At 52.5% G+C, this 27797-nt stretch overlaps 2 protein-coding genes across 11 annotated transcripts; both read right to left on the bottom strand.

The window, feature by feature from the left end:
- Positions 1-4620: 4620 nt before the first annotated feature.
- ADAMTSL4 (ADAMTS like 4) lies at positions 4621-16398 on the bottom strand. 10 transcript variants are annotated; one of them, XM_064282524.1, is made up of 18 exons: positions 16285-16398; positions 13522-13689; positions 13258-13315; positions 12418-12773; positions 11577-12273; positions 11238-11340; positions 10155-10303; positions 9624-9828; positions 9203-9375; positions 8930-9041; positions 8643-8828; positions 8319-8448; positions 7606-7810; positions 7097-7273; positions 6545-6751; positions 6268-6447; positions 5835-5979; positions 4621-5683 (listed from the first exon to the last, which is right to left on the bottom strand). In XM_064282524.1, the coding sequence occupies exons 2-18, from the start codon at positions 13539-13541 to the stop codon at positions 5547-5549; spliced, it is 3240 nt and encodes a 1079-aa protein (XP_064138594.1). In that variant the 5' UTR covers positions 13542-13689; positions 16285-16398; the 3' UTR covers positions 4621-5546. The 10 variants fall into 10 exon arrangements, with proteins under 10 accessions (XP_064138594.1, XP_064138593.1, XP_064138595.1 ...); XM_064282523.1 differs by having other exon boundaries at positions 13522-13744; positions 16285-16390; XM_064282525.1 differs by having other exon boundaries at positions 13522-13656; positions 16285-16387.
- Positions 14587-15974, bottom strand: LOC104845870 (uncharacterized). The gene is given in 5 exon segments (XM_064279978.1): positions 14587-14847; positions 14849-14896; positions 14899-15067; positions 15193-15497; positions 15882-15974. Coding segments are annotated over 5 exon segments (876 nt in total).
- Positions 16399-27797: the final 11399 nt, after the last annotated feature.

Here is a 27797-nt window from a genome sequence, read left to right as displayed (position 1 = left end):
TGTTGAATTAAAGGTGCTACAGGTATATTTTGAGGCCCAAAGGAGACACAAACAGGACCTTCCATGGGTGGACAGAGTAGTACAGTCAGATGGGAAAAATCCTGGGGGTTGGCAGACTACCTACTGGCCAAATCTGTCCCACCACCTGTTTTTATATGGCCAATAAGCTAAGGATAGTTTTTATATTTTGAAATGGTTGGAAAAAGAAAAATCTAAAGAATAGTATTTGTGACATGAAAATTATATGAAACTCAAATTTCCCTGTCATAAAGTTTTATTCGAACTCAGCCACACCCATTTGTTTACATATTGCCTATGGCTGCTGCCAGAGACTGTACGGCCTACAAAACCGAAAATATTTACTATCTGGCTCTTTAGAGAAAAAAGTTGCCCGCCCCTGTACTAGAACTAAAAAGAAGTTTCATTACGTGATGAAAGAGGCAGGCAACATGATGAAAGAGGCAGGCAACAGAGAATCAATGGTAGGGAGGGGAGGGAGCTAGAGATGAAAGAGAGAAGGGGTGCTCTGGTTCCTGGGGCAGGTTAACTCTGAGACCTCCAGGTCAAGGGGGAGGAACTTAGGGATACAGCCTGTTCTTTTTCTGAGTAACAATGCCCTCTTCCCCAAGTTTGTTTTTTTTTTTTTGTCACTCAAAGTTCTGTAGGGGTGTCTCCTAAGACATTCAGGCAAGGCTTAGGTGAGTGTACCACACCCTTCCCCCAAGCTGGGACCTTCCTGATATTGAACCCATCCCTCCCCTAACAACTGAGGTTGTTTCCCAGTGCTCTGGGTGCTCTGGTCTGTCTTGTTCCCAGGCACCATCCTACCTCCCCTTCAGCTGATGTGGCTGATGGTTCCCTAGGATCTGACCACACCATGTCTCATGCTGGAGTCCCCTTCCTTTCACCTTGTGTTCAGTCTTCATTCCTCCCTCAAATCCTTTCTACCTTCAGACTTTAGCCCTGAAAGGCCCTCCTATTGAGTTTTTCCCAATTTCCTATGTCAAGGAACCCAAAATCAGATTCAGGATTTGTTCTGGCCAGCTTAAGTTTAACTCAGACTGTTTATCTTTCTTGTTGACAGACTTAGACTTAGGTACTTTCCTGAGTCTACTTCCTGTAAAGGTGCCTTCTTGGTGCCCTTTAAAGTTAACACTTCTTCCTTTAAAGTTCACACCTTCTTCACCTGCCTGTGACAAATAAGCCCCCTCTGCTGTAATTTTCTAATTTACCCATCCAGACTGTACTACAGATGGATTCTAGCTGTGTTGGTAGATTGTGGGAATTCCCCTCCCCCACACACTCCTCCCAAACCAAAACCTCTACTCTCCATGATTCTCCAGGGTTCAAGGAGAGGAAAGTTCTCCTTATTCATTTACTTTGGCAGGGAAGGGTGTTAAATTAAAATGAAGCCTTCCTATATGAACCATAACCTCATCTAGTCTGAGAGCAAAATAACTAGATGGTGCCGGGCTACCACTACCAACTGTTCTGAATAGAGACACAATAGAAGGTCCTGGACAAATAGGGAGAAAAATGTAGAGTAAAACTGAAACTCCTAAAAAAGACCAGACTTACCAGACCAGTAGAGACTAGAGGAATCCCCAAGACTGTGGCCCTAGATACCCTTTAAAACTGGAATTGTAGCTACTCCCAGTGGTCACCTTTCATCCAGACAACAGATTGGCTTATATAATAATATCACCATGTATATTGTGCTCTTTAAATAACTATGAGACCAAATGGTCAACATTTCCCCTAAAACAAAGCTGAGAAGCCAAGGAGAGGCAGGGAAGCTAGATTAATGGAAACAGAACAAAAAGAATGGGAATAATGAGAATGTTGATACATCGCAGAAAAATGTAACCAATGTCATGGAACAAGTTGTATAAAAATTGTTAAATGGGAACCTAATTTGCTGTGTAAACTTTCCCCTAAAACACAACAAAATATTTAAAAATAAATGGAGCCTCTCTTTGTAAAACCGGGGAGGAGGGGAAAGCAAGCAACGAAAGAGGATCTGGTTGGAGATAATCAGGAGGGGAGTTTCTCCTTGCATTTTGCTCTCAAAGTTTCCTCTATCTCCCACTTCCCTCATGTCTGTCTAGATCTTCCAAGTGAATTCTTACAGGTCTCCTGAGAGAGGGTGGTTTAAGGGTGAGACACTTATGCACTGGACCAGCAAATGGGTTCCTGGGCTCTGCTTCACTCCTAGTTACCAGAGGTCTAATCTAGACAAGTTGAGGGGAAGGATATTTAAAACTCTCCACCAGACCCACCCCTGCAGCTGTTCACAGCTGCTTACAGGGAGGCCCAGGGGGTTGGGGCAGTCTAGGAGCTAAATTTAGTCTGAATACTATAGTTTAAACGGGTGGGTATTTACCCTGGGGAAGCTAGGCATGGGGGAGGGGAGAGGGAGGAATCCTCACCAGCTGGACTGAGACTCACAAACCTGCCCTTGAGAACACTGATACTGGAGCTACAAGCCCTCCATGCCCTCCACCAAGCCCTCAGAAACTAGGAGCCTTCAGCAACTTTGCTGGCCTTTTGCCCACTTGATCTCTCTCGGGCATACCGAGATTGTTCCTTTCCCACCTTCCCCCTTCTCAATTCTTAGGGGTCCAGTTCCTCTGAGTCCTTCCCCAAATTTCCCTCTGTACACCAAACCTAGGAGCCCCTCCACCACATCTCCTTGCCAGTGGGCTATAGCTTCCTCTCTCCCAGGTCCCTCCAGAAGGTTTCAGAGGTCAGTAAAAAGGTGTCTGGCCAGATTACTTTTTTTAAGGGGCCAGGAAAGGGGGTTGCTTAGGGTCAGGTTCCCTTTCCTGTGAACTTTCACATTGACCCCATACAACCTCAGTGACCAGAGGAAAGAGTCCTTAGGGGCTGCACTGAACGCTAGTTTTAATGGGGAGGAAAAAGAGGGGCAAACCCCCAGGTTAAGAGCCCATGTCGTGTGAAGTCAGAGACTAGAGGCTGTTAGAGGCTGGGGGGTAGAAGTGGAAAAGATACTGAACCTGGGGAGCCATAAGAGTGGCTGTGCTCCATTCCCCACCTGTGATTGGCTCTCAGGCTGAGGCCTAAACTGCAAACCTGCCCAGCAACAGCCCAGAGAGGCAGTGTGCGGGGGAGGACACTGTGGGGAAGTCAGCTGAGCCCGGCAGGCTGCCCAGCAGAAGCTTCCAGGAATAGCTGGGAGGATCCCTGCTATTCACCACCACCCCTTCCTGGGCCGAAGGACACCCCCTTCAGTCTTCAGTATCTACACGGCTGGAGCACGTCCCCCATGTCTGATTTCCCTATAGGTTCACCAGAGCGAGGAGCACACTGTCTGACGTCCTCTCCTTAGGCTGCGCAGAGACACTGAGGCTGGGCTTTGGTTGTATCACCTTTCCTCAGGCCCTGCTCTAAGCTAGTCAGTTTTTTTTTTTTTTCCCCTCCCTTTCATTTGCACCCTTCCTCACACTCTCTCCCAAGATGTTTTCCAGTTTATTCTCAGCCACTTTCAACCAAAGGAGAAAGCCTGAGTCTCGAGACAAGAAACAGTATGAGTAGCGAAGACTGCTAGAGTGGAGAAGTCCGGTCTCCTAAGGCAAAGTCAATGTCCTTCACAGGGACTAAGTGTACTCAGGAAATAGTAGTCACTGAGTTAAACTACAGGCCCTTTATTAGTGGTCTTATTTTTTTTTTACTCAGCTGGACCTGGGCAGGTACAGAGAAGCAGGAAAGGATACTTTCGATGGGAAGGGGCGTCTGATTCTGTTGCACCCTCTCCCCTCCCTAGGCACGGGGAACCTTGGAAAGTGCAGCTTCCGGAAGCAGCAACTCAGACCTCAGATTTGGAGGAATCACGGTGAGGATACGTCACACCACCTCTAGCAAGTTATTTACCTTGGGAGACCAGATGGGCGGGGGCGGGGTGCAGGAGGGAGGAGACCGGGTGAGACGGCTCTGAGGAATGTCTTTGGCAGGACATCCAGTACTGCCTTAGCCCCTCCCTCCACCCGCACCAAGACCTCGGGAGCCAGGCCAGGTTCCAGCTCCTCCAGCCGTTTCCGCTGAGGGAAGGAATGGCGGGGGTGGGGGTGGGGGTGGGGGTGAGGGGGTAGTTGGGGATAACTTTTTCCCGTACCCCAAGAAAAGTAATAAACCAAGCTTAATAAGGAAACAGTAGCAGAAAGAATGGGGAAGGCAGGAAAGCAGGGCCAAAGAAATGGAAAAGAAGACAAGACCCTTGAAAAGCCAGTGGCCATTCAGCTCAGGCCCCAACAGAAAGGACTGCTAGATTCCAAGAGTGTTTACAGAAGGATTCCACCTACCAAGAAACCCACTACAGGCCCTGCATTTCTTTTTGCTGAGCTCTGGACCCAACTCCCAACTCCATACTTAAATTGGGAGAAGTAGTGACCTCTAGTGGTCAATGACTAACTTGCAAGGCCTAGGGTCTGCCAGGATCCTCTCCCTCTGACCAAGGTTCTTGATCTCACTCCATGGCCCTTCTGGGCCCAAACTCTCTCCTCTTGGCCTCTAAATGCTGTTCCCCTTCCCAGTTTTACATTGAGCTCATGCTGCTTTGGTGGTCCCTATGGCTGGGTTCCCATGAAGACAATGAAGAGCCTGTTTCTGATTCGTCATAATCATCTTTAATAGAAAATAAATTAGTTCTGGGTGGGAACCATTTTAGAAGGTGGGGGTGGGAGCAGGGCATAGGGTGTCTTATTGTAACATTTTTCATTTCCATCCTCTGTCCAGCTGGTCCCTGCTCTGGGGAGGCAGTCTCTCTTCTTGGGGAAAGGCAGGATTGGCAGTGGCCAAACACCCCCACCTCCAAAAAAAACCAAAACTGTTGCCTTCAAGTCGATTCTGACTCATGGTGACCCCATATGTTACAGAGTAAAACTGCTTTATGGAAGCAGGTCACCAGGCCTTTTCTTCTGCGGCGCTGCTGAATGGGTTCAAATTGCTAACCTTTAGTAGTTGAGCACAAACTGTGCCACCCAGGACCTTCAGTTGACCTCCCTCCGTAGCCAATTATGAGAGGTCAGGGTAGACTAGGTAAGGGCACAAGGGGTCTGAGGGCAAAGGGTGGATTAGAAGATGTGAGGCCTGGGATATGAGAAGTGAGGTTTAGGACACAAAGGTCGGGATTGACAGGGAGTGCACGCTCTAAGTAGCTCAGAATAGCAAGAAGCTGCAAACCTGCTTTCCTCCCAGCCTAGAAAAGTCTCAGGGAACAGGCATTGTCCTGTCCCCATTCCTGCTCAGTCTGTAACTCTGTTTTGATAAGTTATGCACATGTATGAGCACACACATCCATGCTGCCCCGATACACATTTGGGGGCATATGTGCACACACACCATGACACCACCACTCAGACCTAACAAACATCTTGAGAGTCACTGTCAGTCATCTCTTCACCCTCGGGGACAGACATCCCTGGTAAGACTGGGGCAGTTGGAGAGCCAGGGGGTACAGAGTGGGCTGATGGATGAGTGGCCACTGGTGGCATAAGAAAACCACGAGGAGAGGGTCTCCCGGGCCCATTTCAGGCAGGTTCCGGTGGGGACCGCTCCAGGACGTGGGTGCAAGAGCGGCAACAGGTGGCTGTGTAGTAGGGGTAGACGCAGAGCCGGGCCTGTACCACCAGGGGGCAATGTGGAGAGCTATCCTTACATTGGTCATCTGAGGAAAGAGGAGGCCAGTGGGCACAAGAGGGTTGTTATCAAGCTTCTCCAGAGGTACGCTGTTCACTCACGCTGATCTCTTCCCCTCTCCACCCACATTTCAACCTACTCCACTCTGTGGGGGGAGGGGATGGGGAAACGATTGTTACCAGGGCGCTGGCTGCACGGTTGGCTGTTACAGGGTTGTTTCCTGGAGGGCCGCAGGTGAGGAGGGCATCGGGTGCTGAGAGTCTGGTTGGTGGTCAGGCACTGGACCTCCCTTGTCTGTATCCCCCCCTGGCAGGAGCGAGAACACTGGGGAAAACCAGCTGTCATGTCAGACCCTTGCTGTGCCCCAGGCGCCTCCCTAACCCCAGGCCTCCACTTCCCTCCATGAAAGGGGGAGGGCTAGGACTCTCCTGGATCATTACGAAATCCCAACTGGAGGGGGCCCACTTGTCCTCCAAGTCCACAGGATATGGGATAGTGTTAAGCCTCAGCTGGACTTATCCCTGGGCACAGAGACCTGGAGGGGGATGCAGTGAGAGGCAACTCCCCTTCCCTGGAGGTCCAGGTGAGCAGGGCAAGGAGCCAGACACTCACCGGACTCCAGGGTGTAGAAAACCATCGGTCCTGGCAGCCCCGGCCCTGACAGGGCTGCAGGGCAGGGGGCCTGGGCAGGTGGGAACAGTTGCTAGGAGAAGTCACGTTGAACTCAGCCCCCAGTTTTGACACACAGATGATGTCTCTACGCTGTGTGCCAGGCCCACATTCTGAGGAGCACTGATGAAGGGGAGGGGTAGGGATATATGAGGGGAATGGGGGCCAATTCCCCACTGGGACCAGCACCCTCCGGCCCCCCTCCCAGCTTTCCACTCACCTCGCCCCAGGGCCCTGTGTACCAGCACCACGTCACCTCACAGGGCCTCAAGCTGCAGGCACGCATGTCAGAAGGGCGGCTTCCTGGTGGGCAGCTCTGCTCACTGGTTCCAGCCCCAGCTTCCTCCTGGCCAGCCCCGCGGGCCTCCCCGCTTCCAAGGCAGACCACAGAACGTCGCTGGATTCCCGTCCCACACTCAGCTGAGCACTGTCGACAAGCAGAGGGGACTGTGTGATGGGAGGCAGATGGTGACTGGGGAGGCATGGAGGGACTGGAAGTGTCATTGGTCCTTATCCTAGTACTCAGAGAAAGCCCCAGGGGTCTGGGATTCAAGGATACCAGCCAGGTAAGGGAACCTTTGCAGGGGGGTCCAAAGACCAGGACCCTAATATAAGTTTTCCTCACTTAGTCCAAGTTCCCAGTGCCAGCAGTGTCCAGCACAGTAGGTGCTTGCTCAGCAAATGTTTATTGGACTGGGTTGGAAAAGGCCCGAGAGGGTGCCTGGGGGTGCACCAGGGACCTGGTACTTGGTGAAGAGGGTGTGGGGCCCACCTTGGAGCTCCAGTCGCTGTGGAACCAGGCTGTGGTACAGGGCCCCATGTCACAGGCCTCTCTGCTGGGGGGCCGTGGGGGACCCGACATGCACTCCCGCTCACTCACTTCATCACCATTGTTTCCAACACAGCGCACCTGCCGGCTCCGCTGGCCCCGCCCGCACCGCACAGAGCACTGAGGGGATGAGGAGGAATTCGGGGAGCTAGGCTTCCCAAGCCTTCCCACCCAACCTCCAGCATCATGGTTCTGAGCTGGGATCCACCTTAGATCCCCAGCTCAGGGGTTACATGGCTTTGGGGGCTGAAGAGGAGGCTAGCATGGGGCCTGGGGCCCGCAACCCCTAGTGCAGTCTTTCATCTGACTTACTGGGGTTCCATATGAAATCTAGTCTGTAAAAACCCATCTGATTAAAATTAAAATTGGAAAACCCAGCTCTAGTTGGCTGGTGCCCCCTCCCACGTGGCCCTCCTTGGCCTCTGAAGGCCTTCTTGCCTGGTCCTGCTTACCTGGCTCCAGGGAGAGCGGACCTCCCAATGGCCACAGAGCCGCAGCTGGCAGGGTTGGGTGATGTTGGGCCGGGGGAGATGTCCACAGCGCTCTGGAGGCACTGAGGAGCCACCCCCACCAAACTCCTGCCGGCAGCGCAGCTGACGTTGCTGGGTGCCAGGGCCACAGGAGCGGCTGCAGGACGTCCACTCGCCGGCCTCCCAGCTGTGGGCATGGACAGGGCAGAGGCAGAGGTATGGAGGGCAAGACAGAGCAGATGTCTGAGGCTGCTGTGTGTGGGGAGGGGTACAATGGGGGGACAGCGACCCTTCAGAGGAAAGTGGGCATATTTAACACTTGGAGTCTGGATCCCAGGCTTCTCTTGCTGTTTATAGAATGTCAGCCTCTCTAATCTGACACTGTTTTTCTGCAGCCAGGAAAATCTCGTGTTGAGGGCAGAGTCCAGGTGACATCTTGTGAGCAGTGAGGGTGTGTTTGCCCCAGGGGCAACTGTTGTGTTTCTGGTATTTTAACCCCTCCTGTGGGTCATAGAAAGGCTGGTGGTGTGGTGGTTAAGTGCTACAGCTGTTAACCAAGAGGCTGGCAGTTCAAATCTGCCAGGTGCTCCTTGGAAACTCTTTATCAGGCAGTTCTACTCTGACCTATAGGGTCACTATGAGTCGGAATCGACACAACGGCAACAGGTTTTTAGTGGGTTATGGGTCATACTCACTATGGGGGACAGGGAGGGCCATGGCAGGGCTCTGGGGAGGCCGGGGGTCTAGCGCCCGTGGCACAGCTGTGGTCATCCAGTTCCTCTCCGGACTCCCGAGAAACGCAGAGGAAAATGGGGCGCCAAACACCTGAAGGGGGTGAGAGGGAAGCCAGGGGAGGTGGGATGGCCTGGGAGGCCAGTTTCAGCAGGGTCCCAGGCCCTGGAGTTTGAGTTTGGCACACAGTCAAGGTGTGGGCCAGCAGTTGCCAGGACTGCAGCTAAGATTCAGGGTGTGGATGAGGAGGCCGAAGGTGCGGGAATAAGGCGGTACGGAAGTCACACCTTTCCCACAGGATGCTGAGCACTCCGAGTGTCCCACTCGTTTCCAGTATCCAGCTGGAGACCCCAAGGGTGTCCTGGGGTGGGGCGGGGCAGGCATCTGGGGGATCCGCACCTGACGCTGGAGGGTGCCTGGGGTCCGGGCAGGGCGGGGCACTGAGGCGGGCTGGGACTCCACCCTCAGAATCTCTGTGCGGGGTGTCAAGCAGGCAGATCAGTTGCTGTGTCCCACAGCCTGGGAGCTCCCCTCTCAGTGCTCCTCCTCCTCTAGGTCCAGGAATTAGACTTACCAGGCTGAAGCTGGGGGTTAGAGGCTTCTGGGGTGGGGCTCTCATGGTTTGGAGGAGGTGAAGAGATGACATACTGATAAAAAACCCCTGGGTTTTCTTCCTGAAAGATCATCTGGAAGGAAAAGAGTAAGGGAATTTTGGAGTAACGTAAGGTTTGGGAGTGGCACAGGGGCATACCACCAGCCTGCTTGGCCATCTTGAGACCCACAGCTTTGCTCTTAGAGGGAACAGCTTCCCTCCCACCACACCAGCTCCCTTGGACCCCAAGCTCACATAGACATCCACAGGCTGGGTTGTGGGGCCTTCAGCTGACAGACTCTCTGCTGTGCCCTCCTCCCGGGGAGGGCGGTTGTACCGGAAGATTGTTCCACCGGCTGTGTAGGACCCAGGGGGATCCACAGCCCAGTTCCCATTGATGATGGACCGGCCTCCAGGGCCTCGAAGTGCTGGAGGTGGGAGATGAGGAACCACAAGGTTAGTCATACTGTCCTCCTCTCCCAAGGCCTTCTTAACCTAAATAGGTGCATCCCACCCAGAGCCCAAGCTCTCTCGGGTTCTTCGCTATCTGCACAAAGGAAGGAGCCCCTCAACGTCTCCCCGTTTGGCCTGTTTGTTGAGTGGGGTGGTAGGGAAGAGAGCCAAGAGACCAGGAATGGAAGCGGGATCTAAGACTTAGGGAAGCTGGGGTGCTCACCAAGGTAATTGGCGCTGGGCTGGAGCTGGGCAATGTGCAGCCGGGAGGCTCCAGCAGGAATCAAGAGGATCTTCTGATAGCCCAGGGGGCCCCCCCGGTCAGTGAGGTTCCCCGAAATGACACGACAGGTAGACTCATCACCCCCACAGACGCCACAACCATCTGGATGCCGGCCAGAGCCGAGGATCCCATCACAGCCGGGGCTCTGGGGGACAGTGAGGTGAGGCAGGGCCATAGGAAAGACAAACACCACCTCAAACCCACCCTGGTCCACCTGGGACTCTACAGCTCACCTCATGTCTTGCTCTTCACACTACAAGTGAGAACATGTTTCTCTCTCAGCCCCACCATCCCCAGCCCGCCTCAGGCAAGCTTATATGTGCCTGAGAGGAAGGTCCTTCTTGCAGTTCGCCTCTTGGCTCTGCTCAGCCCAGCTTGGCAGGTGAGAACTTTGCCCTTTGCGAACTCTTTTTGGCGTTTTTTTGTTGTGATGATGAGTGAGAAAGAGAGAGAGACTGTGTGCATGCATACCCCAGCCCTCACCAGACAGCGGCCGGCCACACAGATGTCTAGGGCGCCAGGCTGACAGAGAGTCCCATCCTGGACTTTTTCCGTGTGACGGACATAAAACCGGAAGCCACGGGGGCGGCAGTTCAGTTCGCAGCGTTGGGAGCCCTGAACTAGGAGAGAGGGTAGATGGGTGGTTAGCTGGGGTCCCTGGTGGTAGGTCAATTGGGAAAAGCCCCAGGACCCTGACTGCAGCTTTGCTAATGTTCACTATGGACCATCCTGAGGCTGCCTAGGTCACTGTGGATCAAGGAAACACGACAGTTCCATACTCCGAAAGGTTGGTTAGAGGGTCACACAAGAGTTGGGTCAGGTCAATTGAGGTCACTGAGACCAGCAAGGGGGTTACAAACTCTGAAAGAGAAGAAATCCTTGAAATCTATGTTTATATGAGTTCAGAGCTCATGAAGGCTTATCTCAATGTCAGATTGATCTTGGTGTCAGATCGATGTAGGCCTAAAATTAAGTAGATGGGAACCGGGGAGCAATTGGCAAGATACCACTCAGGATCCATGGCACACCTCTACCCTGTTGTTACTACTGGACAGGATCTCTCTGACCAGGGCCCTCTCATGCCACATCCAGTTCACACCTGGGACGGCCTTCTTCCCAGAGGAAGCCAGCCAAAAGGCTGCTTCTAGGCACACCCCTCCTCCAGCCCAGGCCCTCTGCTGATCTACCATCTGACAGTTCAGGCCTCTGACCCCCTCGCCTTTCCAGACTTGTGCTAATTCTCTTACCCCAGCCTTGGGGAGTGGGAAAGAAGATATGACACCGAGGAGAAACAGCAGCAACAGAAAAAACCCAGTCACCATCAAGTTGCTTCTGACTCATAGCAACCTTACAGGACAGAGGAGAACTGCCCCACAGGGTTTCCAAGCAGCAGCTGGTGGATTCAAACTGCAGACCTTTTGGTTAACAGCCTCTTAACCAAAACAGAGGGGCTGGAAATCTCTCAGGGCTGGGAGTGAGCAGAATTTTCCCTCTCCTTCTCCTGCCCAATCCTGAGCCCTTCATGGGTGGAGCTTGGGGGGCTGGAAACCTTACCTTCAGTGAAGGGCTCCCATTGGTACAGCTGGCCCATGAATTCCTGGGAGTCAAAGGCTGCACACTGCAGGGCCCGGGGGTCTGGCTGCTCAGGGGGGCAGGGCTGAGGTAGGGGAATACAGAGGAGTCAGAGCTGGGGAGGAAAATGGGTTTTGGCTCAGGGCTGGATTTGGGGAGGAGGAAGGGTCAGGTCTATGGGAGAGCTCCCAGGCTCCTACCCTGAGGAGCTCAGAGGTCGAGTCCCTTCTCCCCCACGTCCAGATGGGGCAAGCCAAGGATGCAGGGTCAGGGAGGCTGAACTGAAGTCTGGGGTGACAGGGTGGTCCAGGGAAAACTCACCGCCTGGCTGCAGGCTCGCAGCTGCTCATTCTCTCCAGAACATCTTGGGACAGGGCTACTGGGAGCAAAGAGGCTCCAGCGGGAGCTGGAGTGAGGGCCAGCACTCAGGAGAGGCAGCCAGCCGTTCGGGTGGTGAGGGGCAGGCTCCATATGAAACCCAGGAAGACTCCCCCCGGGTCTCCAATGCTCCCAGCTCTGCTGGCCTCGGCCCCGAGGGACAGTGGTTAAAGGATTAGGGCGTCTCCCTACTACCTGGGGACTGGCCTGCCTCTGGGGATTTGGCACTCTTGGCTGAGGGGACACATGAAAGGAGATACTTCCTCCTGGAAAGGGGGTGGGCAAGAGGGGCTCTGTGTCAGAGGCCTGGTTTCTGGGGTGTGGTCCTGAGGCGGCAGGCCTGGCTCGGGATGGCACCTCTGTCTGAGAAATCGTGGAATTTGGGGGCTCTGCTGGGGGGGACTGGGTATGGGCAGACAGTTCTATAGTGGGGAGCTGAGTTTGAGGGGTCTGGTTTGGGGAGGATGTTTCTGCTCCTGGAGTCAGGGATGGAAGGGGAGCTTCTCCTCTAAAAGAGGTCTGGGGAAGCTCAGATCTGGGTGGTCTCTGGGGGTGCCTGCGGTTCCGATGCAATGGCAAGGCAAAGGGCACTCTCCCGTAACCAAACATCCCTGGCTTGATGGGGTCTCGAACCCGGGACCTGAGAAGGGGTTGCAGACACAGGGTTACAGCTCTGGCCATCTCTGATCCTACCTCCCCAGTATCGTCCTGGTATCAAAGATAACCCTCTGTTAACCTCAGGGCTTTTGCTCCCCTTTCCTTCCTACCAAGCCCCGCCCCTCACCTCCGGGCTCCTTGACTCTCTTGGGTCTCCTCTCTCCCAAGCTGGGAAGCTGGACTTTGAAGTGGGCCACCTCTTCCCCGAGGCTCTGGTCTGTACAAGGGGAGGGTTTTTCGGGAAGCCTGGGGCCTGGGGCCCTGACCCCGAGGAGGTTGGGGTTCTGGATGTCTTGGGGGCCGGGGTGGGAGGGGCAGGCCTGGGTGGAGTTGAGCTGTGGGGAGCTGACATATCCTGCTCCTGCGCTGCACCCCCACCCCACAGGGCTGGGAACAAGAGGCCCACTGGTCCCAAGGTCCCCAGACGCCCTCAGGGCCCTGGCCTTCCTCTGGGGGTGTATGAAGAGAGTGTCCAGACAACACCTACGTAGAGAAAAAGACCAGAGAGAACGAGTTTAGAGAGAACTAAGAATAGTATGGCGCCCTGGTGGCATAGCGGCTAAGAGCTCGGCTGCTAACCAAAAGGTCTGTAGTTTGAGTCGACCAGCCGTTCCTTGGAAACACATGGGGCAGTTCTACTCTCTTCTATAGGGTTGCTACACATTGGAATGGACCCCACGGCAACGGTTTTGTTTTGTTTTTTAAATGAAAAGTAGCTATCTAGGCCAATGCCCAAGGCTCAGAGAGGTTAAGTTACCAGCCCCAGGTCACATTCAGGAGTAGGAGATAGGACTGGAACTCAGCCAACTTGATGTTACTGACAGGCAGTTAGCCAGGGAAGTCTAGGACAAGTGTGAGTGAAAGGGGTCGGGGGTCAGCAGAGGCTGAGGGAAATGGAGGCATGGGCCTAGAGAAGTGGGTGGGAGGTCAGGGGGAGATGGCAAGCAACCTCTTGTCCCTCGCTCACCTCCTGATCCAGGCAGAGCTGAGGGAGGGACAGAAGCAGCATCAGACAGAGCCAGGGCCTGCACACCAAAGGCAGGAGAGGGTAGGTCAGACAGGAGCCGAGGTGTTACACCACCACGCCTACCCACAGCAGCTCCCCACATCCTGACCATCAGCCTCTCAGAAAGCACAAGTTACTCATCACTTCCCCTGCCTCTCCCTGTGCTGTCCCCTCCCTCATGTCCAGGGACAGAGCTCCCCCCACCCTGGCAGTCCCACCTCTTACCTGCCGGCCCACTTCTCCATCACTTCTCCCTGATTGCCCAGGGCTAGGGAGAAGGGGACTGGAGGTAAATGCACTACTCAGGCATCTGGGCGTGGAGGGGAGGGAAGCCTCGTGGTTACTTCAGTCTTCAGAGAGCTGGGGCGTCGGGATGGATGAGCCCTCAGAAGGCTGTCTCAGAGTGAAGATGGAGGGGTGGGAGAGACTGGCCCACCTTTTTATGATTCTAAGGGTGGGAGCAGGGAGTCATACTGCCTTTGTCCATCTGCTGAAGCTAGAGGGTGGGGGTCTGACCTCAGCCTCCCAAGTATTGGCTCAGTCCCCTCCCCCTGGCCCTGTAGGAACCTCTGACTCCTCCCTAGACCCAACTTGGGTGTTTCTAGGCCAGCACAGAGTTTTCTTAATATGGGTTTCATCTGGGTCTCCCTCCTGCCCCCTAGGGGTACCTGGAAAGTTGAGGAAGGAGGCTCAGGTGAGGATATGCCAGACGTCCCCTCTGAGGATCTGACAAGGAGCCCCTTGGGTTTTCCAGAAACAAGAGCCTCCCCAGCCATCTCTGTTTCCTACCTCCCAGCTTTTTCTTTCCTTCTTAGCTAAGCTCCTTATGGAACAGTCAGGCACATCTCTGCCTGCCTCAAAAACTTTCGAGCCAAGGGATAAACTAAGTGGGTTGATGGTTTAATCTCAAGAGAAACAGATGATTTTCCCACTGCGATTTACGCTCCACTCTGGCCAGAGGTCCCTGAATGGCACAAACGGTCTGTGCCTGACTACAAACCTCAGAGTTGACAGTCTGAACCCACCCAGCAGCACTGTGGAAGAAAGTCCTGGTCATCTGCTTCCATAAAGATGACAGCCAAGAAAACCCTATGGAACAGTTCTGCTCTAACATACGAGGTTGCCATGAGTTGAAATTGACTCAATGGCAATGAGTTAATGGACTGGGTGCCAGGATCCTGGACTGGTTCAATGAGGGCTTGTTTCATGTGCAACTGTGACAGGCTAGGAGAACCTGAGGAGAGAGGCTGCCAGGGCTGCCCTTGCTCCCCAATCACAGGCCTATCATTCTCAAGATTCAGGAAGTTCTCCCTGAAGTCTAGCTTTGAGGGTTGGGGAAGTGGGGGTTGGAACCCTCCCCACCTTAAAGCCTGACTCTGCCCACCCCTCCTTGCCCTCCAGCCCCCTCCTTCTTCCTTTGAGCCCTTCCCATCCCCAGCCCACCATTTTGCTTCTAGTTCTGCTTTCCAGGAAAAAAAAAGTGTGTTTCTGTTGGAGCTGAAAGGCACCCAAAGAGGAGTCCAAGGAGCCAGTGCTGAGGTGGGCCAGCTCCAGGGCAGGAAAATGACAGAGAGGAGGGCAGGAATGTGCCTGGGGGTAGCAACACCCAGACCCACTCCCCTCTCTAAGACCCCAGGACTTGCGAATTTGAGGGAGAGACCAGAGTGGTCAAGCAGGGTCACCTCTGCTGCTCAGGGTTGGGAGGGGGGAGATAGGCCGATGGCAGCTCCTTCCCCTGGCTAGGCCAGCCACTGAGGTCAGAGACTACACCCTGATGGGCGGGACGCTGGGGGCTCCCGAGAAGGGCCTACGTTCCACCCAAATCTCCATATCTCTGCCTGACTCTTGAAAACCCTAACTTGAGGTCGAAGCGAAGGAGAGATGGAGGAAGACCCTCACTGCCCTTCTCTGCTGCCAGGTCCCCTCTGTACTCCCTCTGTCTGTGCTTCTGTTACCAGAGGTTTGTATCTCGCTGTCTCTCTCCATGGGTCTACCCAGGACACATAATCCCGTCCTGAGCTGGGTTTGGCTTTGGCATATCCCTAGAGAAGTGAAGGGTGGGGGGTGGAGTGACGTGAGCTCCTGGGGCCCAGGCCAGGCCTGGCTCCCTCTCTGGAAAAGTCCCACCTCCCCCACCCCCCTGCACAGCTGGGCAGGGGGCAGATATCCCCTTCTCTCTGGAAACAGGCACACACCCCTTTTCACGTCCCTCATCTGGTGTCTCTCAATGCCCAGGGTGAGGAAAGGAGACGTCAGAAGTGGACACTCTGGTGCCAGGCTGGACGCTGCTCTCGACAACCTGGGCTCCTCCTGGCCACACCTCCTCACACTGGCCAGTGAAGATCAAGGAGCAAGACCTGGGCAGGGCTAACTCCTCAACACCCAGAGGGACCCACCTCTGGGAAATAGGGAGCCGCTGAACAGTATGTTTCTGGGCTGGTGGTGGAGAGTCCCTGTCCTGTGTCAGAACTCTTCGGTCCTCATCATGTCCTCCACTCTTGGGTCCTGGAGGACTGTACCAACAGGTGTCCTTCCTTTGGTCGACCTCTTCTGCCCTCAGGCTAAGCTGGATCAAGGGCACCCACCTGCATGCCTCCCAGCGCCCCATTCCCCTCAAAAAGTAAAAGGCGGAGTGGGGGGCACACATTCTCGGAGGAGGGGAGGCGGCGTCGGCGCATGCCGGGAGGTCCTGGGTATGTTTTCCAATTTTACTATGTGACTGAGTAGGAATTTTGGCTTATTCCCCGCCCGAGTGATGGGGCCAGAGTTCTACAGGATCAGACTGCGCACCCCCCCCCCCCGCCCCAGGGAATTCGACCCCAGGGTCTGGAAGATCTTCCGAGGCTCTAAGTGCCGGGGTCGGGGTCGTGGCGGGGGCGCGACCAAGGAGCGCGAGGCGCGGGGGCGGTGCGCGCGTTCGGGGCGGCCGGTCTAACGGGACCGGGAAGAGGGGGCGGCCGTGGCCGGGGTCCCAGGGAGGGTCTGTACCTGCTCTCCGCGCCCCCAGGGGCCGGTTAACCCTTCTGCGCCCGGGCGCTCTCTCGAGACAGCCTTGCTCCGCGGCGGCCACTGTGGCCCCAGAACAGGGCTCGGGACACTGCCGCCTCCAGCTGCGGCTCCGCCCCTGCGCCCCGCCCCGCCGCCGCCCCGCCCCGCCGCCGCCACGCGCCCCTCGGCCGCCCGGGGTGGGGACGGCCGACCTCCGGCTGCCTGTCGACCGGCCGGGGCCACCCACCCGGGGCCGCTGGCCACGGCGACCCCTGAGTGTCGGGCACCCTCCGACGGTTCGAGGAGCGAAGCCAAGGCAGTCGCAGCCTGGGCTGGAGGCAGCCGTCTCTCCCGGGCACTGTCGCCGGCCCGCGCGCTGGGCTCGGCTGGGGCTCGCGGACTCGCGGACCCCCGGCCCAGGGCCGGCTCTGGGTGGGCGGTGCGAGCGCGGCACCTGCCCAGGCGGGGCAGCCTGGAGGGGCGCCAAGGGTCCAGCTGGGTGGCGTAGGCGAACCAGCCCCGGGCCCCAGATGGAGGCTGTGCACCGGGCCGAGATGGCCCCGTCCAACCCCAGGTCCGTGTCGGTCAAAGCTCCTTTCTCCACGCAGCCAACGGTGCCACCCAGTCACTTCTGCCTCTCCGAAGTTGGGTGGTGAATCATAGTGGTTCTGACGGCTCGGGGACCTCTAAGAGCCTCGGTTTCTTCATCCATAAAATTTTACACACTGGGCGTAGCGGAAGGAATGCGCTGACTTAGGAGTCACACTGACCTGGATTTGAATCTCAGCCCCCAGCACTTGTTAGCTGTCTGGACTCGGGGTGAATACTTTAACTTCTCAATGCTGCGGTTTCCTCATCTATAAAACGGGGCTAATTTGATATCTATGATAGGCTCGGAGATACATCTATCTATTAATTATAGCTGGAAGAATGCACCCCAAACTTGTAGGGGTGGTGACATCTGAGGAGGGGTTTGGGATTAGAGAAGGGATGGAGACTTTTTGCTTTTTACTCTGTATGCTTATATGTTGTTTGAATTTTTTTTTAACTACAAATTTTATCCGTATATTGTTGTTATTATTTACCATCCAGTAGATTTGGACTCGGACTCATGGCGACCCCATGCGTGCAGAGTAGAACCGCTTCATAGGGTTTTCAAGGCTGTGACCTTTCCGAAGCAGATCACCCGGACTGTCTTCCGAGGTGCCTCTGGGTGAGTACAGACTGCCAGCCTTTGGCCTAGTAGTGGAGTGCTTAACCATTTGCACCATCCGGGGACTCCATCCATATATTAGTTATGTTAAAAATGAATAATATTTGTAAAATGGCTGATGGGAATAGATAATAAGTTGTCACTACTATTTTTTTTTTTTTTTTGCCATTTACTTATGATGTACGGTTATGTTTTGTTGGGTCTACTTGGTGTTTTGAAGGTTTTTTTTTTTTTTCCAGTGACTTGTCAGTATTTTAAAAGCAAGATATTTTATAGCTTCTCTTGACAAACAAAAACGCAAAAATAGACGCTCTAGCAACATTGCTGTGCATCCCCACAAAGAAACAGGGATCTCGAGTGCCCCCACCTAGCCCTGAGCACCTTTTGCCCTTGGTGCTGAGAACACAGTTAGAGGACAATCTCTTGCCTCAAGAGTTGGTCCAATGGTGGACAGATGCTGCGAGCCGGCGGGGATAAGTGCTGGGCTCAGCAAAAGCAACCATTATCTCGAAGACTATGCAAGTGAAACTATAAAATGCTTTTAAAATGCAAGGATTGTATCCTTATTTGAGTCACCATGCACATTTTGTTTTCTCAATAAAACCGTTCTTTCAGGACAGAGTCTATTGATGGTGCTTCGAATCATCTATATTTCTTCATATTTTGTATTTGTGTCTGTAGGGTTACAAGAAATATCTGAATTGCAGTGTTATGGAACAGGCAAATGAGTCCCAGGTGCCCAGGCCTGCCCTCCTGACTTTTCCCCCTGAACTCAGAGGCCCCGGGACAGGCAGGTGGGCTGGCTGGGGCACCAGAGACCCCGGTTACTGAGTCGGGGTGTAGGACGGTGTTGCTAAGGCTCCTATTTTTGTTTTTGCTTTTCCAAGAGCAGCTGTATTCTGGTTTTAAAAGTCAGTGAAAACGAACTTGTAAACACCAAGTTGTTGTTAGCTGTCATCGAGCTGGCCCCTACTCATGGTGACCCCATGCACAACAGAACAAACTACTGCCCAGTCTATCATAGTCTGGAAGGTTCCCCGAAATCTGTTCAGCATCATAGCAACATGCAAGCCCCCCCAGGTCTCCCACATGGAAAGCAAGAATTCTACCACTGTTCCACCATTGCCTCAGAACTCCAAGCGGACCCAACAAAACACACCTGTGGGTCAGATTTGCCTGCAGGCTTTTGGATTTGTGCCTCTGCATAAAACCTCCTCTGTCCATCTTCCTAAAGGGTTTAGGCAGATAATAGGTTAACAGCTCCCTCCCAGGAGTGGTGTTTTATCTGGAGACTCCTGATGACACAGGGTCCTAACCCAGAGGCTTATATATAGATGCAGATTTGGAGCGGGAAGCCCCTTTGCTCAGACCTCAGAGTATAATGCCTATGATGAACCACCCTGCTTATGGGGGAAGACGAAGATGTTTTAGGCCCGGGACCTTTTAGCGTCCCCCAGATCACACTCCATCAGCATCCACTTATCTACAAGGAGGTGAGCTGTGGGAAAGGAAGGTGGGAAGGAAGGCAGGAGAGTGAGAAGGGAATTTCGGAGGGGGGAAAATGTCCACCTTTGACATTTGTAGCTGCCATGAACTGAAGGTCAGAAATAGTCTTTTCTGTTAAGAAATGGCTGCAGACCAAAGAGCTCACAAGATTTACTACAGCGTCACCTCTCATGGCTTGATGTTCTGAAAATATTGTATAAAGAAAATAATTTCCTATGCCTCAGCAACTTGTGAAGTACCAGATTAAATTTGTGGACATTGTCTCAACGATAAAAAGAAGTTTCCTAAAAGATTAGGTAATAAGTAGAGGGAGAGAACAGATAAAGGACAGAGGGAGGGGGACAGGCTGAGTATTGGTCTGCCTTTTAGCTCCACATAGTGATTTAATAATAACAACATAGCTAAGGTGAACACAGTGCTTCCTCCGTGCCCGGGGCTGTTAGAAGAACTTTATACCCATTGCCTACTCGGTCCTCCTAGTAATCCTGTGAGGTGGGGACTGTTGAGCCATTTTATAGATTTGGAAACAAAGACACAAAGAGAAGTTCAGTAACTTGCCGCAAATCTCACAGCTAGAAAGTATGAGAGCCAGGATTCTAAATTTAGGCACCATCTGTATATGTTTTGTGCAAGTGAAATTTTCGAGAAAAGTTAGTTGAGCTCAATTAAAAAAAAAAAAATTTTTTTTTCAGGCAGTAGAGTAAGGAAGTTGTATTTGTGCTGAATGAAATAACATTTTTAAAAAATGTATCGTTAAACACTTATTAAAAGTTGGGGTAAATATATAGGTAACAAACATTTGCCATTTCAACAATTGTCACACGTACAATGCAGTGACCTTAAATATGTTCGTTATGTTGTAAATAACGTTTTTAACTATGACTTTCATGTTTCACGTGAGACGTTGCTCCTATTCCAAGATAATGCGGATGCTAAAACTGATGTGTAAGGGGGGGTCCAGAAGCTAATGTGAAACTGTCTTTTGGTTAATAGTTATAACAACCATTTTCCAAAAGCCTGATGTTTGCCTTTCTGCCTCAGAATCATGGTTTGCTCAACTCCTTTGTTCCAGAAGAGCCACTCCATTCCCAGTTGCTAAACGCCAGGCTGGTCCCCGGGCGTTGATTCCCAGTGGCCTGTCACGTTATCTCACACTGTTTTTCGTTCTTTCAACTGATGCAGCTCTTCGGATCATTTGACTTTGGTTTGCCCCCGTTAGCCCACTCCCCACAGCAGTTACGAGAAGGGCATATTGTTACCTGTTCTCTACAAGGAACCTGGAGGTCAGGGAAGCACCTTCCATGTTTAGCTTTGTTTCCACCACTCTGCCGTGCACATACCAAAACCAAAAAAAAACCCAAACCGACTGCCTTCGAGTCGATTCCGATTCATAGCCGCCCTGTAGGACAGAGTAGAACTGCCTCATTGGGTTTCACAGGCTGTAATCTTTGCTGAAGCAGACTGCCACCTCTTTCTCCCCTGGAGCAGCTGGTGGTTTAACCTGCTGACCTTTTGGTTAGCAACTGAGTGCTTAACCACTGTGCTACCACGGCTCCTTTGCCTCGCATATAGTAGGCATTTAATAAATGTTTGTGGGATAAGAAGTGGTGAGTACTGCCTCAGCTCTGGCCACATTCCAGCACTGTCTGGTTGTCATGGCTGGGGTGGCTCTTGGGTGATGAATGATGAAGAAACAGGATGTGAGCCATTTGGTAACATGAGTACTGGGATGTGGACGGGCTGTTCTAGCCTCCCAACCACCGTTCTGTAGACTAAATTTGGTCAGAAATTCCCGAAGTTGGAATTCTTCTTGATTGGATTTCTACATTTCAATCTACCAGTGCCTCGCATGTGGGTCCTGGGATCCATGGTGACAGACTTGGCCTTGGTACTGCCCTGAGCAGTGTGTTTGATCAGTGTTCTGGAAACGAGAAGTGCTCAGTAATTGTGTATGGAACTGAGTGAACTGATGGGACATGACCTTGGAAGCTGTTGAGTTTACCAAACCCTCAGCACTTCAACAACAATGTTAAGTGGTTTGAACTCATGTGTACATCTCCCTGCATATGTGCTTGGGAAATATGGCCATAAACTAGAGCTTCCAGACTAGGTCTGTACAGCATTTGAGGATGTTCATTGTCTAGTGAGTTGGAAAGGCTTCTCAGATGATGTTATTGACTCTACGTAAGTGTTTTACAGAGTTAATGAAATGGTGGGTAACGGTTAACCAGGACTTCATCCTTTTGACACAAGCCACCACTCAGTCCTATCCTTAGGGCCTTAGGGAACATTTCAGAGTAGCCACACTCTCTCATGGCTTCCAGGGCAGAGGGGAGTCCAGGGTGGTACGTGCTGTTGCTGCTGCTGCAAGGTGGTGAGATCCAGCACTGGGGCCCTGAAGGGACCAGAGTGGGAGAGCCAGCACTGATCCAGGTGGCAGTCCCAGCCTTGCAATTTGGGGGCTGTGTGACCTTGGGCACACTAAGCCTCTGTGTCTTCATCTGTAAAATTGGAGTAGTAATAATAGCCACTTTATCTACTTCATAGGTTATTGTTAAGACCAAAATAAAAATGAGAACATGTGTGCGAAGGCTGTAGAGTCATACACAAAAATAAAGTGGTGTTATTACTAATGATGGAGTCCTGGTGGTGCAGTGGTTAAGAGCTCAGCTGCTAACCAAAAGGTCAGCACTTCAAATCCACCAGGCGCTCCTTGGAAACCCTATGGAGCAGTTCTGCTCTGTCCTGTAGGGTTGCTATGAATTGGAATTGACCCGATGGCAATAGGTTTATTACTTAATGATGTTGTTCGACAATTTTTTTTTTTTTAGCTGATGTGCCGTGAACATCAAGACCCTGGATTGTGTCGAGATATAAAGCTGCAGTAGAACAAAATTCAAATTCATAAAAAGACCAGACTTACTGGTCTGATAGAGCCTGATGGAACCCCGGAGACTATAGCCCTTAGACACCCTTCAAACCTGGTACTGAACCCACTCCCAGATATCACCTTTCAGCCAGACAAGACACAGGCCAATAAAGTGAACAATAACACCCATGAGGAACATGCTGATCAGAACAGTCAACCATAAGTGACCAAAAGGGCAGCATTTGCCCAAAAACAAATGTCAGAAGTCAGGAAGGGGCAGGGAAGATGAGCGAATGGAAACAGGTAACCCAGGGAGAAAGGGGGTAGTGCTGTCCCATTGAGGGGCTTGCAGTTAATGTCACGAAACAAAATGTGTATACATTGTTAAATGGGAAGCTAATTTGCTCTGTAAACTTTGACCCAAACCGTAATAAAATGTTCAAAAAAAAAAAAAATGTAAAGCTGCCCCATGGTGATGCCAAGAGTTTATTGCTGAGAACATTCTCTCAGATGCCAGCAGGACTCAGGTCAGGGTTTGCTAGCGATAGAGAGTACACGAGTATGTTTTCAAAGCAGATTGGCGATAATGGCCTAGTGTCTGTGCAAGGGCTGGGAGGATAAATTATGTTGCTGTCTGGGCAGAGCCTATTTTCCTTACTGAGAAATCTGGCAGCAGATCGGCCACCAGGACTGAGTTCTGTGATGTCTCCCCAGCTTGGCAGGCTCCTTGTGTCTTGGGTTCCTGGACCAGAATGTGAGGTGTCTGCGGACGGGCGGAAGCTCAGCAGCTGCCGAGGGCAAAGGTGCTTGGGAAGATGCTCACGGCAAGAGGGGCAGGCGCTGCCTAGCGTGGGGGAGGGCATTTGAGAAAACAGAGCAACCTATTGTTTCTTTCTTGGGTCTGGAATTGTACTTAATATACTGACCACACGTGGTGCTGTGACCAACTCTGAGATGAATTACAGATGCTGAATTAAGAGCAGGAAATCATACATTTTGTCCCAAGTAAGGAAGGTGACAGAAATTCATCCTGCCTCCCCTAAGAGGCTCCTGTGAGAGCACAAAGGTCCGTGTGATAGTTGGGCCCAATTTCCAACCTTTTGTCTTGTTCCAGAAGCAGATTAAGAGTTTTCCAAAGCAGAGCAGAGGCATACAGGAAGCAAGCTTTAGAGCTGCCATGGGCCGGCCCTATTTGTGGTTGAGGAAAGGGTGTCTCTTTCAGAGTGACGGTACAGAGCAGGTAGGGTCGGGTGGAATGTCACGTTGCATTGGACAGAATCGGAGCACGTTATTCTACCACCTGAGCCTCAAGAAACGACTGCTTTCTCCAGTGGGCCGTCGCTGGCAGTGAAACAGACGACTGTACTGCTGGGATTGCCTTAAGAAAGGAAGGGGTCGTGGTAATTTTCCCCAGACGAAACTCGCTCTTGTGCCTAGAGGTTTCCTTGCAATTCTGAGAAAGCCAGTTTGATGTCAAACTAATCTTGACAGATTGTGCTGAAGGCCTAAGAAAGGCAGACATAAAAGGGTAGGAATAGGGTACAGAGCGTCGTAACTGTGGCCAGGGAGGCGGGCAGGGCAGCCAAAGGAGAGGCAAGAATTTCATACATACCAAGGCCTTGAAGTCAGAAACAGAAGAGCTGGGGCCTGCTGTGAAGGAAACACAAGTTGAGGCAGGAGGTGATGTGTGTGCATCCCTCTGACCACAGGCACAGGCTCATCTCAGGCACCCCGAGGGTGCCTGGGGACAAAGACGGCAACCTCATCAGTACCTGGGGCTGGAAAAGATCTCCCTTCTCCGCTCCTAGCAGCTTCAGGATCCAGTCCAGCTCTTAGCTCGCCATTCAAAGCCGTTGCCCTCGGGCTTCGGCCTGCCTCTCTAGCTTTATCCACCCTTACAGGCCGGCACCCCCAGCCTGTGGGCTTCCCCTGCCTTGAATATCCTCCCTGTCCCTGAGTTCAGAGTCCCAGCTCCGTCTCTCTCTAAGTGAGTCCACAGCCACCTGGGATCACCTCTGCCTGTGCCTCCCTGGCCTGAACCCCTCTGGGAGGTCTGACCACACCGGAGTAGCTCTCCCTATGGGGTGCCTGATAGTCATTTGCCGAGATTATTAAAATACAGGTGCCAGGTTCCCACCTCTGGGTATCCTAGTTCGAGAGCTTCACAGAGGTTCTTACGCACGCGCAAAGGTCAGGCCCCTGCTCTAAACCACTCATTGGGAAGTTTGCCTGGGAACCAGGTACTAATTTGGGTCCTCAAACACAGGTATGCAAGAACTGCACCGTTAATTATTTCTCAGTAACAATCCAATTTCTATTTCAAGTGCCGATTCCCTTGGGGTGATGGAAACGTAATTGTCGATTTTGGGAATTCCACGCCACTGACGAGCACTCGGGCGCTAGGCAGTGCTGCAGGATTCGTAGCCAGGTTGTGTTGTTGATGAGAAGGTGTATCCTCCCTCACTGAGCGGGAAGCTGACAGGCCATCATCTGGGGCAGAGGTCCCCTCCTGGTCATTGCTTTGGCCTTGATGCAGCTAGATCCACGCCACCGACCGGAGGAGAGGAACAGCGAGTGCCCCGAGCAGCCTCAGAACAGATAGTCTGAGACCATGGTGACCAGAACCCAGGGGAAGGAAGGGTCATGAAGGGGTCCACTCAACTGATCTAAAACTGAATCCTCATCCCCAGCCCTGCTCCTCTCCTGACTTCTCACCCCATTATTGGTACTGTTCTTCAGAATTCTACCATCATCTTTTCTCCTTTCTCTCTTTATTCCAGAACAGTGAGGAACTTTAGAGGTCATTGTGCCCAGTCCCCTTATTTTACAGATAAAGAAACTAGCTCAGGGAAGGAATGTGACTTGCCTTGGGTTTAGAGGCAAACCCAGAATTGGACTCCAGATGGTCATAGATGTGAAGACCTGGCCTCAGCCCAAAGACTTCCTCTCCTTCACATACTTATGTGTCCTTGTTTATTCCAGGGTCACCACCTGACTAAGCTCTCCTCACCTCCTACCTGGATGACAGTGACACTGATCAAAGAAAATGCATGACCTTCTTCCATGGCATCTGTAGAATACCTTCTTCCCATCCCTCACATTCTACTCATCCTTCATGGTTGCCTCAAATGCCACGTCTCCCAGATTCCAGCTCCTCTCCTCTTCCAACTCCTCCAGCACTTGTAATCCACATGCTCATGGCACGAGGTGGTTGTAGACAGGCTACACCTTTTAATGTCTTTAATTTTTCGATAATTAGATCATAAACTCCTAAGACTTGGGGGCTTGTCTTACTCTCCTGTTTCCCCGGTAAGGCCTGGGCGTTCATTCCCCCTATAGTCCATTGAGGACGACATGGTAAATTTCAGTCAGTGCTTGGGTAGTGGCTCTTAGAGGGGAACTTTAGCAACATGCTTAGAAATGTCCACTGAGCCACTGGCCCTACTGAAATGGGGACCCAAACTGAGAAGGAAATGTTAAATTTCCAGGTTAGCAAGCTCCCAAGACTGGCTGAAAGGTAAAGGAAAGAACTGGTACATCAGTCCAGCAGGCGTTTTGTTCCAGACCAAGGGGAAAGACACTGAAAGGACCTGGAGTCAGAAGGTGGGGAGGGTTGGGGCTTGCTACAGCAGAGATGCAGGTTGGGGCAGGAGGCCAGACGAATTCACCCCTCCAACCACAGGCACAGACTTCTCCTCGTCCACAGATCCTGCGGGCGGACGTGGCTCTCTGGCTGTCCACAGGGGCCCCTAATGGGGTTTCTGGTGCTATAAGCTGACGCTAGTCTTCCTGGGGTTAAGAAATGTGTCCATCCCGTTCCACATCCTTCCCTGGCCCCTGTGGCCCTGTGTTCAGTCCAGGAGCTTACCTGGCTCCCTCGCCCAGCTTTGGCACACCTCTCCAACTCCTTTCTCTTTACCACTCGTGTTCCCAGATAGGTCACAACGTTCCCTTAATCCCGCTGGCTCAGTCAGGGCCCTACCCAGCTCCTACACTCAGTGTCAGGGGTTCTAGACTGGGCACTGTGGAGCTTTTTGTTTTCAGGTGCCTGACACGGAATAAGTGCTCAGTAACATTAACAAATGACTCTTCCTGTCTGGGATCAACTCCCCAAGGAGGCATTTCTTTGGAAGCCTTGATGAGCCAGCCCAGGGCCAACATCAGAAGGAGAAATTCTGCTTCTGAGCTCTTGGGTGCCTTCTTGCCACACCTCAGGCACCTTAAGGCAGTGTAATCCATTGTTTCTTCCCTCCCACCCACTGGGAAGGGCCTGGTAGCACAGGAGGGGCAGCCTGGATACAGATGGGTGGATTGTTCCAGAAGGAGTGAGGAGGGATGGTTTTGCTCAAAACGCCTACTGTTTTCTCTCACTTCAGGTCCTGCCTTTATCTCAGAAACTGGGAAACACCAGTGGGAGAGGCTAACAGATGGCGGGGCTGAGAATACCTCAGCTTTTCACAGTCTGCAAGGGTTTTTAGTTCATCGCATTTGATCCTCCCAGAAAACCTTCTGAGATGGCAGTGGGCTGGTGGACATTCCTTCCACTGTCAGATGAGAAAAAACGAGGCATTACCTGACAAGTGCTGGACTTTGGAGGCAGAACCGGAACCAGAAGCCAGGTCTCTGGTCTCCTAGTCCAGCTCCTTTCCATCATGCTGGGGCGGGGGGAGGGCTTGAGAGGCCCAATCTAGGTTTCATATAACTACTGTCCCAGCAGGAGGAAGTTTATGATCTTCTCCCAAGTAATTTGTAGCATTTCAGAGCTGGAAGGAACCACACAGAGTGCAGCCCAGCCCTTTTTTACAGAGGAAATGAGCCCAGGAGGTTGTGAGCTGCCCAAGGCCACATGGTCAGTGGGTGATAGAGCGGGTAGAGGAGCCCAGCGCCCCTGATTTCAGCTTCCCAGGCCCCCACTGTGTGCCCTAAGCCCCAAGTGCAGAACAAACTGCCAGCACTTGGACTTCGGTTCTCCAGTTGCTGGGCTGCAGATCAGGTCCCATTTGGTGCAAGATTCTGGGGCTTTCTGTAAATCATTTGGTTTTTATTCATGAGCAGCTATGAGCATAATGTTTCCAGACTGCCTGGGCTCACATCCCAGCTCCCTCTCTGACTGGCTGGGTGAAAGGCAGATTTCAGTGATACCACCCCCATCAGGGTTCTGTGGGATTTAAATGAGATGATAACACAAAGCGCAGAACTGAACAGTGCCTGGCCCACAGTACCAGTTATCAGTTGCCATTGAGTTGACTTCAACTCATGGCTACCCATGTGTGTCAGAGTAGACTTGTGCGCCATAGGGTTTACAATGGCTGATTTTTCAGAAGTAGATTGCCAGGTCTTTCTTCCACGGGTGGACTTCAACTTCCAACCTCTCAGTGAGTACCACCCAGGGACTCAGGCCCACCATGAGAGCCTCACAAATAGTGGCTGGTATTATTATTTAATTCAGAATTAGATCCAGTGTTAAAATTCTATTTGTCTATGCATGTCGTGTGTGTGGAACTGCTCTGACACCACAAAGGAGGCCATGCTACAGCCTTCTTCCCAGGAAGAAGCTGTGTCTTGAAAGGTCTGAATTGTTGTGCAGCAGGCGAGCAGCTTTTCAGTCTTATTGACCTGCTGAGAGCCGCCCTGTGCCCTCCCCGAGTGCAGGGCCAGGACGTTTGATCTGCGTTCTGCCAGGGACCTGTCATCAGCAGATGACTATATTCCCCGACTCATGGCCCCAGATTACTGGGGATCTAAACACCCTGCCCACTGGCTGATGGCTGAGAACAGGTGGGTTCTGAAGCCAGGCCAGAGCCTATTTGTGGGGAGGTGAAGCAAATCTAAGCCAAGATTCTGGAAAGAATTAGAGAAAACAGTCCCATCTTGGCTTCCTGCTGCCTGGGCAGGGCCAGGCAGGGATACCAGGCAGAGCAAGGT

This window comes from Loxodonta africana, chromosome 3 (assembly GCF_030014295.1).
Source record: "Loxodonta africana isolate mLoxAfr1 chromosome 3, mLoxAfr1.hap2, whole genome shotgun sequence".
Classification (NCBI taxonomy): domain Eukaryota; kingdom Metazoa; phylum Chordata; class Mammalia; order Proboscidea; family Elephantidae; genus Loxodonta; species Loxodonta africana.
The sequence above is the reverse complement of the archived record's forward strand: the minus strand, read 5'-3'. Positions and strand labels throughout refer to the sequence as shown.

What these genes read in the sequence shown, in the direction of transcription:
- ADAMTSL4 (XM_064282524.1), bottom strand. Translation starts at nt 13,541, where the DNA reads ATGGAGAAGTGGGCCGGCAG. An exon ending in GCTGTCTGGTGAGGGCTGGG is followed by an intron (nt 9,829 to 10,154) that starts GTATGCATGCAC and finishes ACTGTCCCCCAG; the next exon opens with AGCCCCGGCTGTGATGGGAT. An exon ending in GGCCCTCCCTGTCCCCCATA is followed by an intron (nt 7,811 to 8,318) that starts GTGAGTATGACC and finishes CCATGCCCACAG; the next exon opens with CTGGGAGGCCGGCGAGTGGA.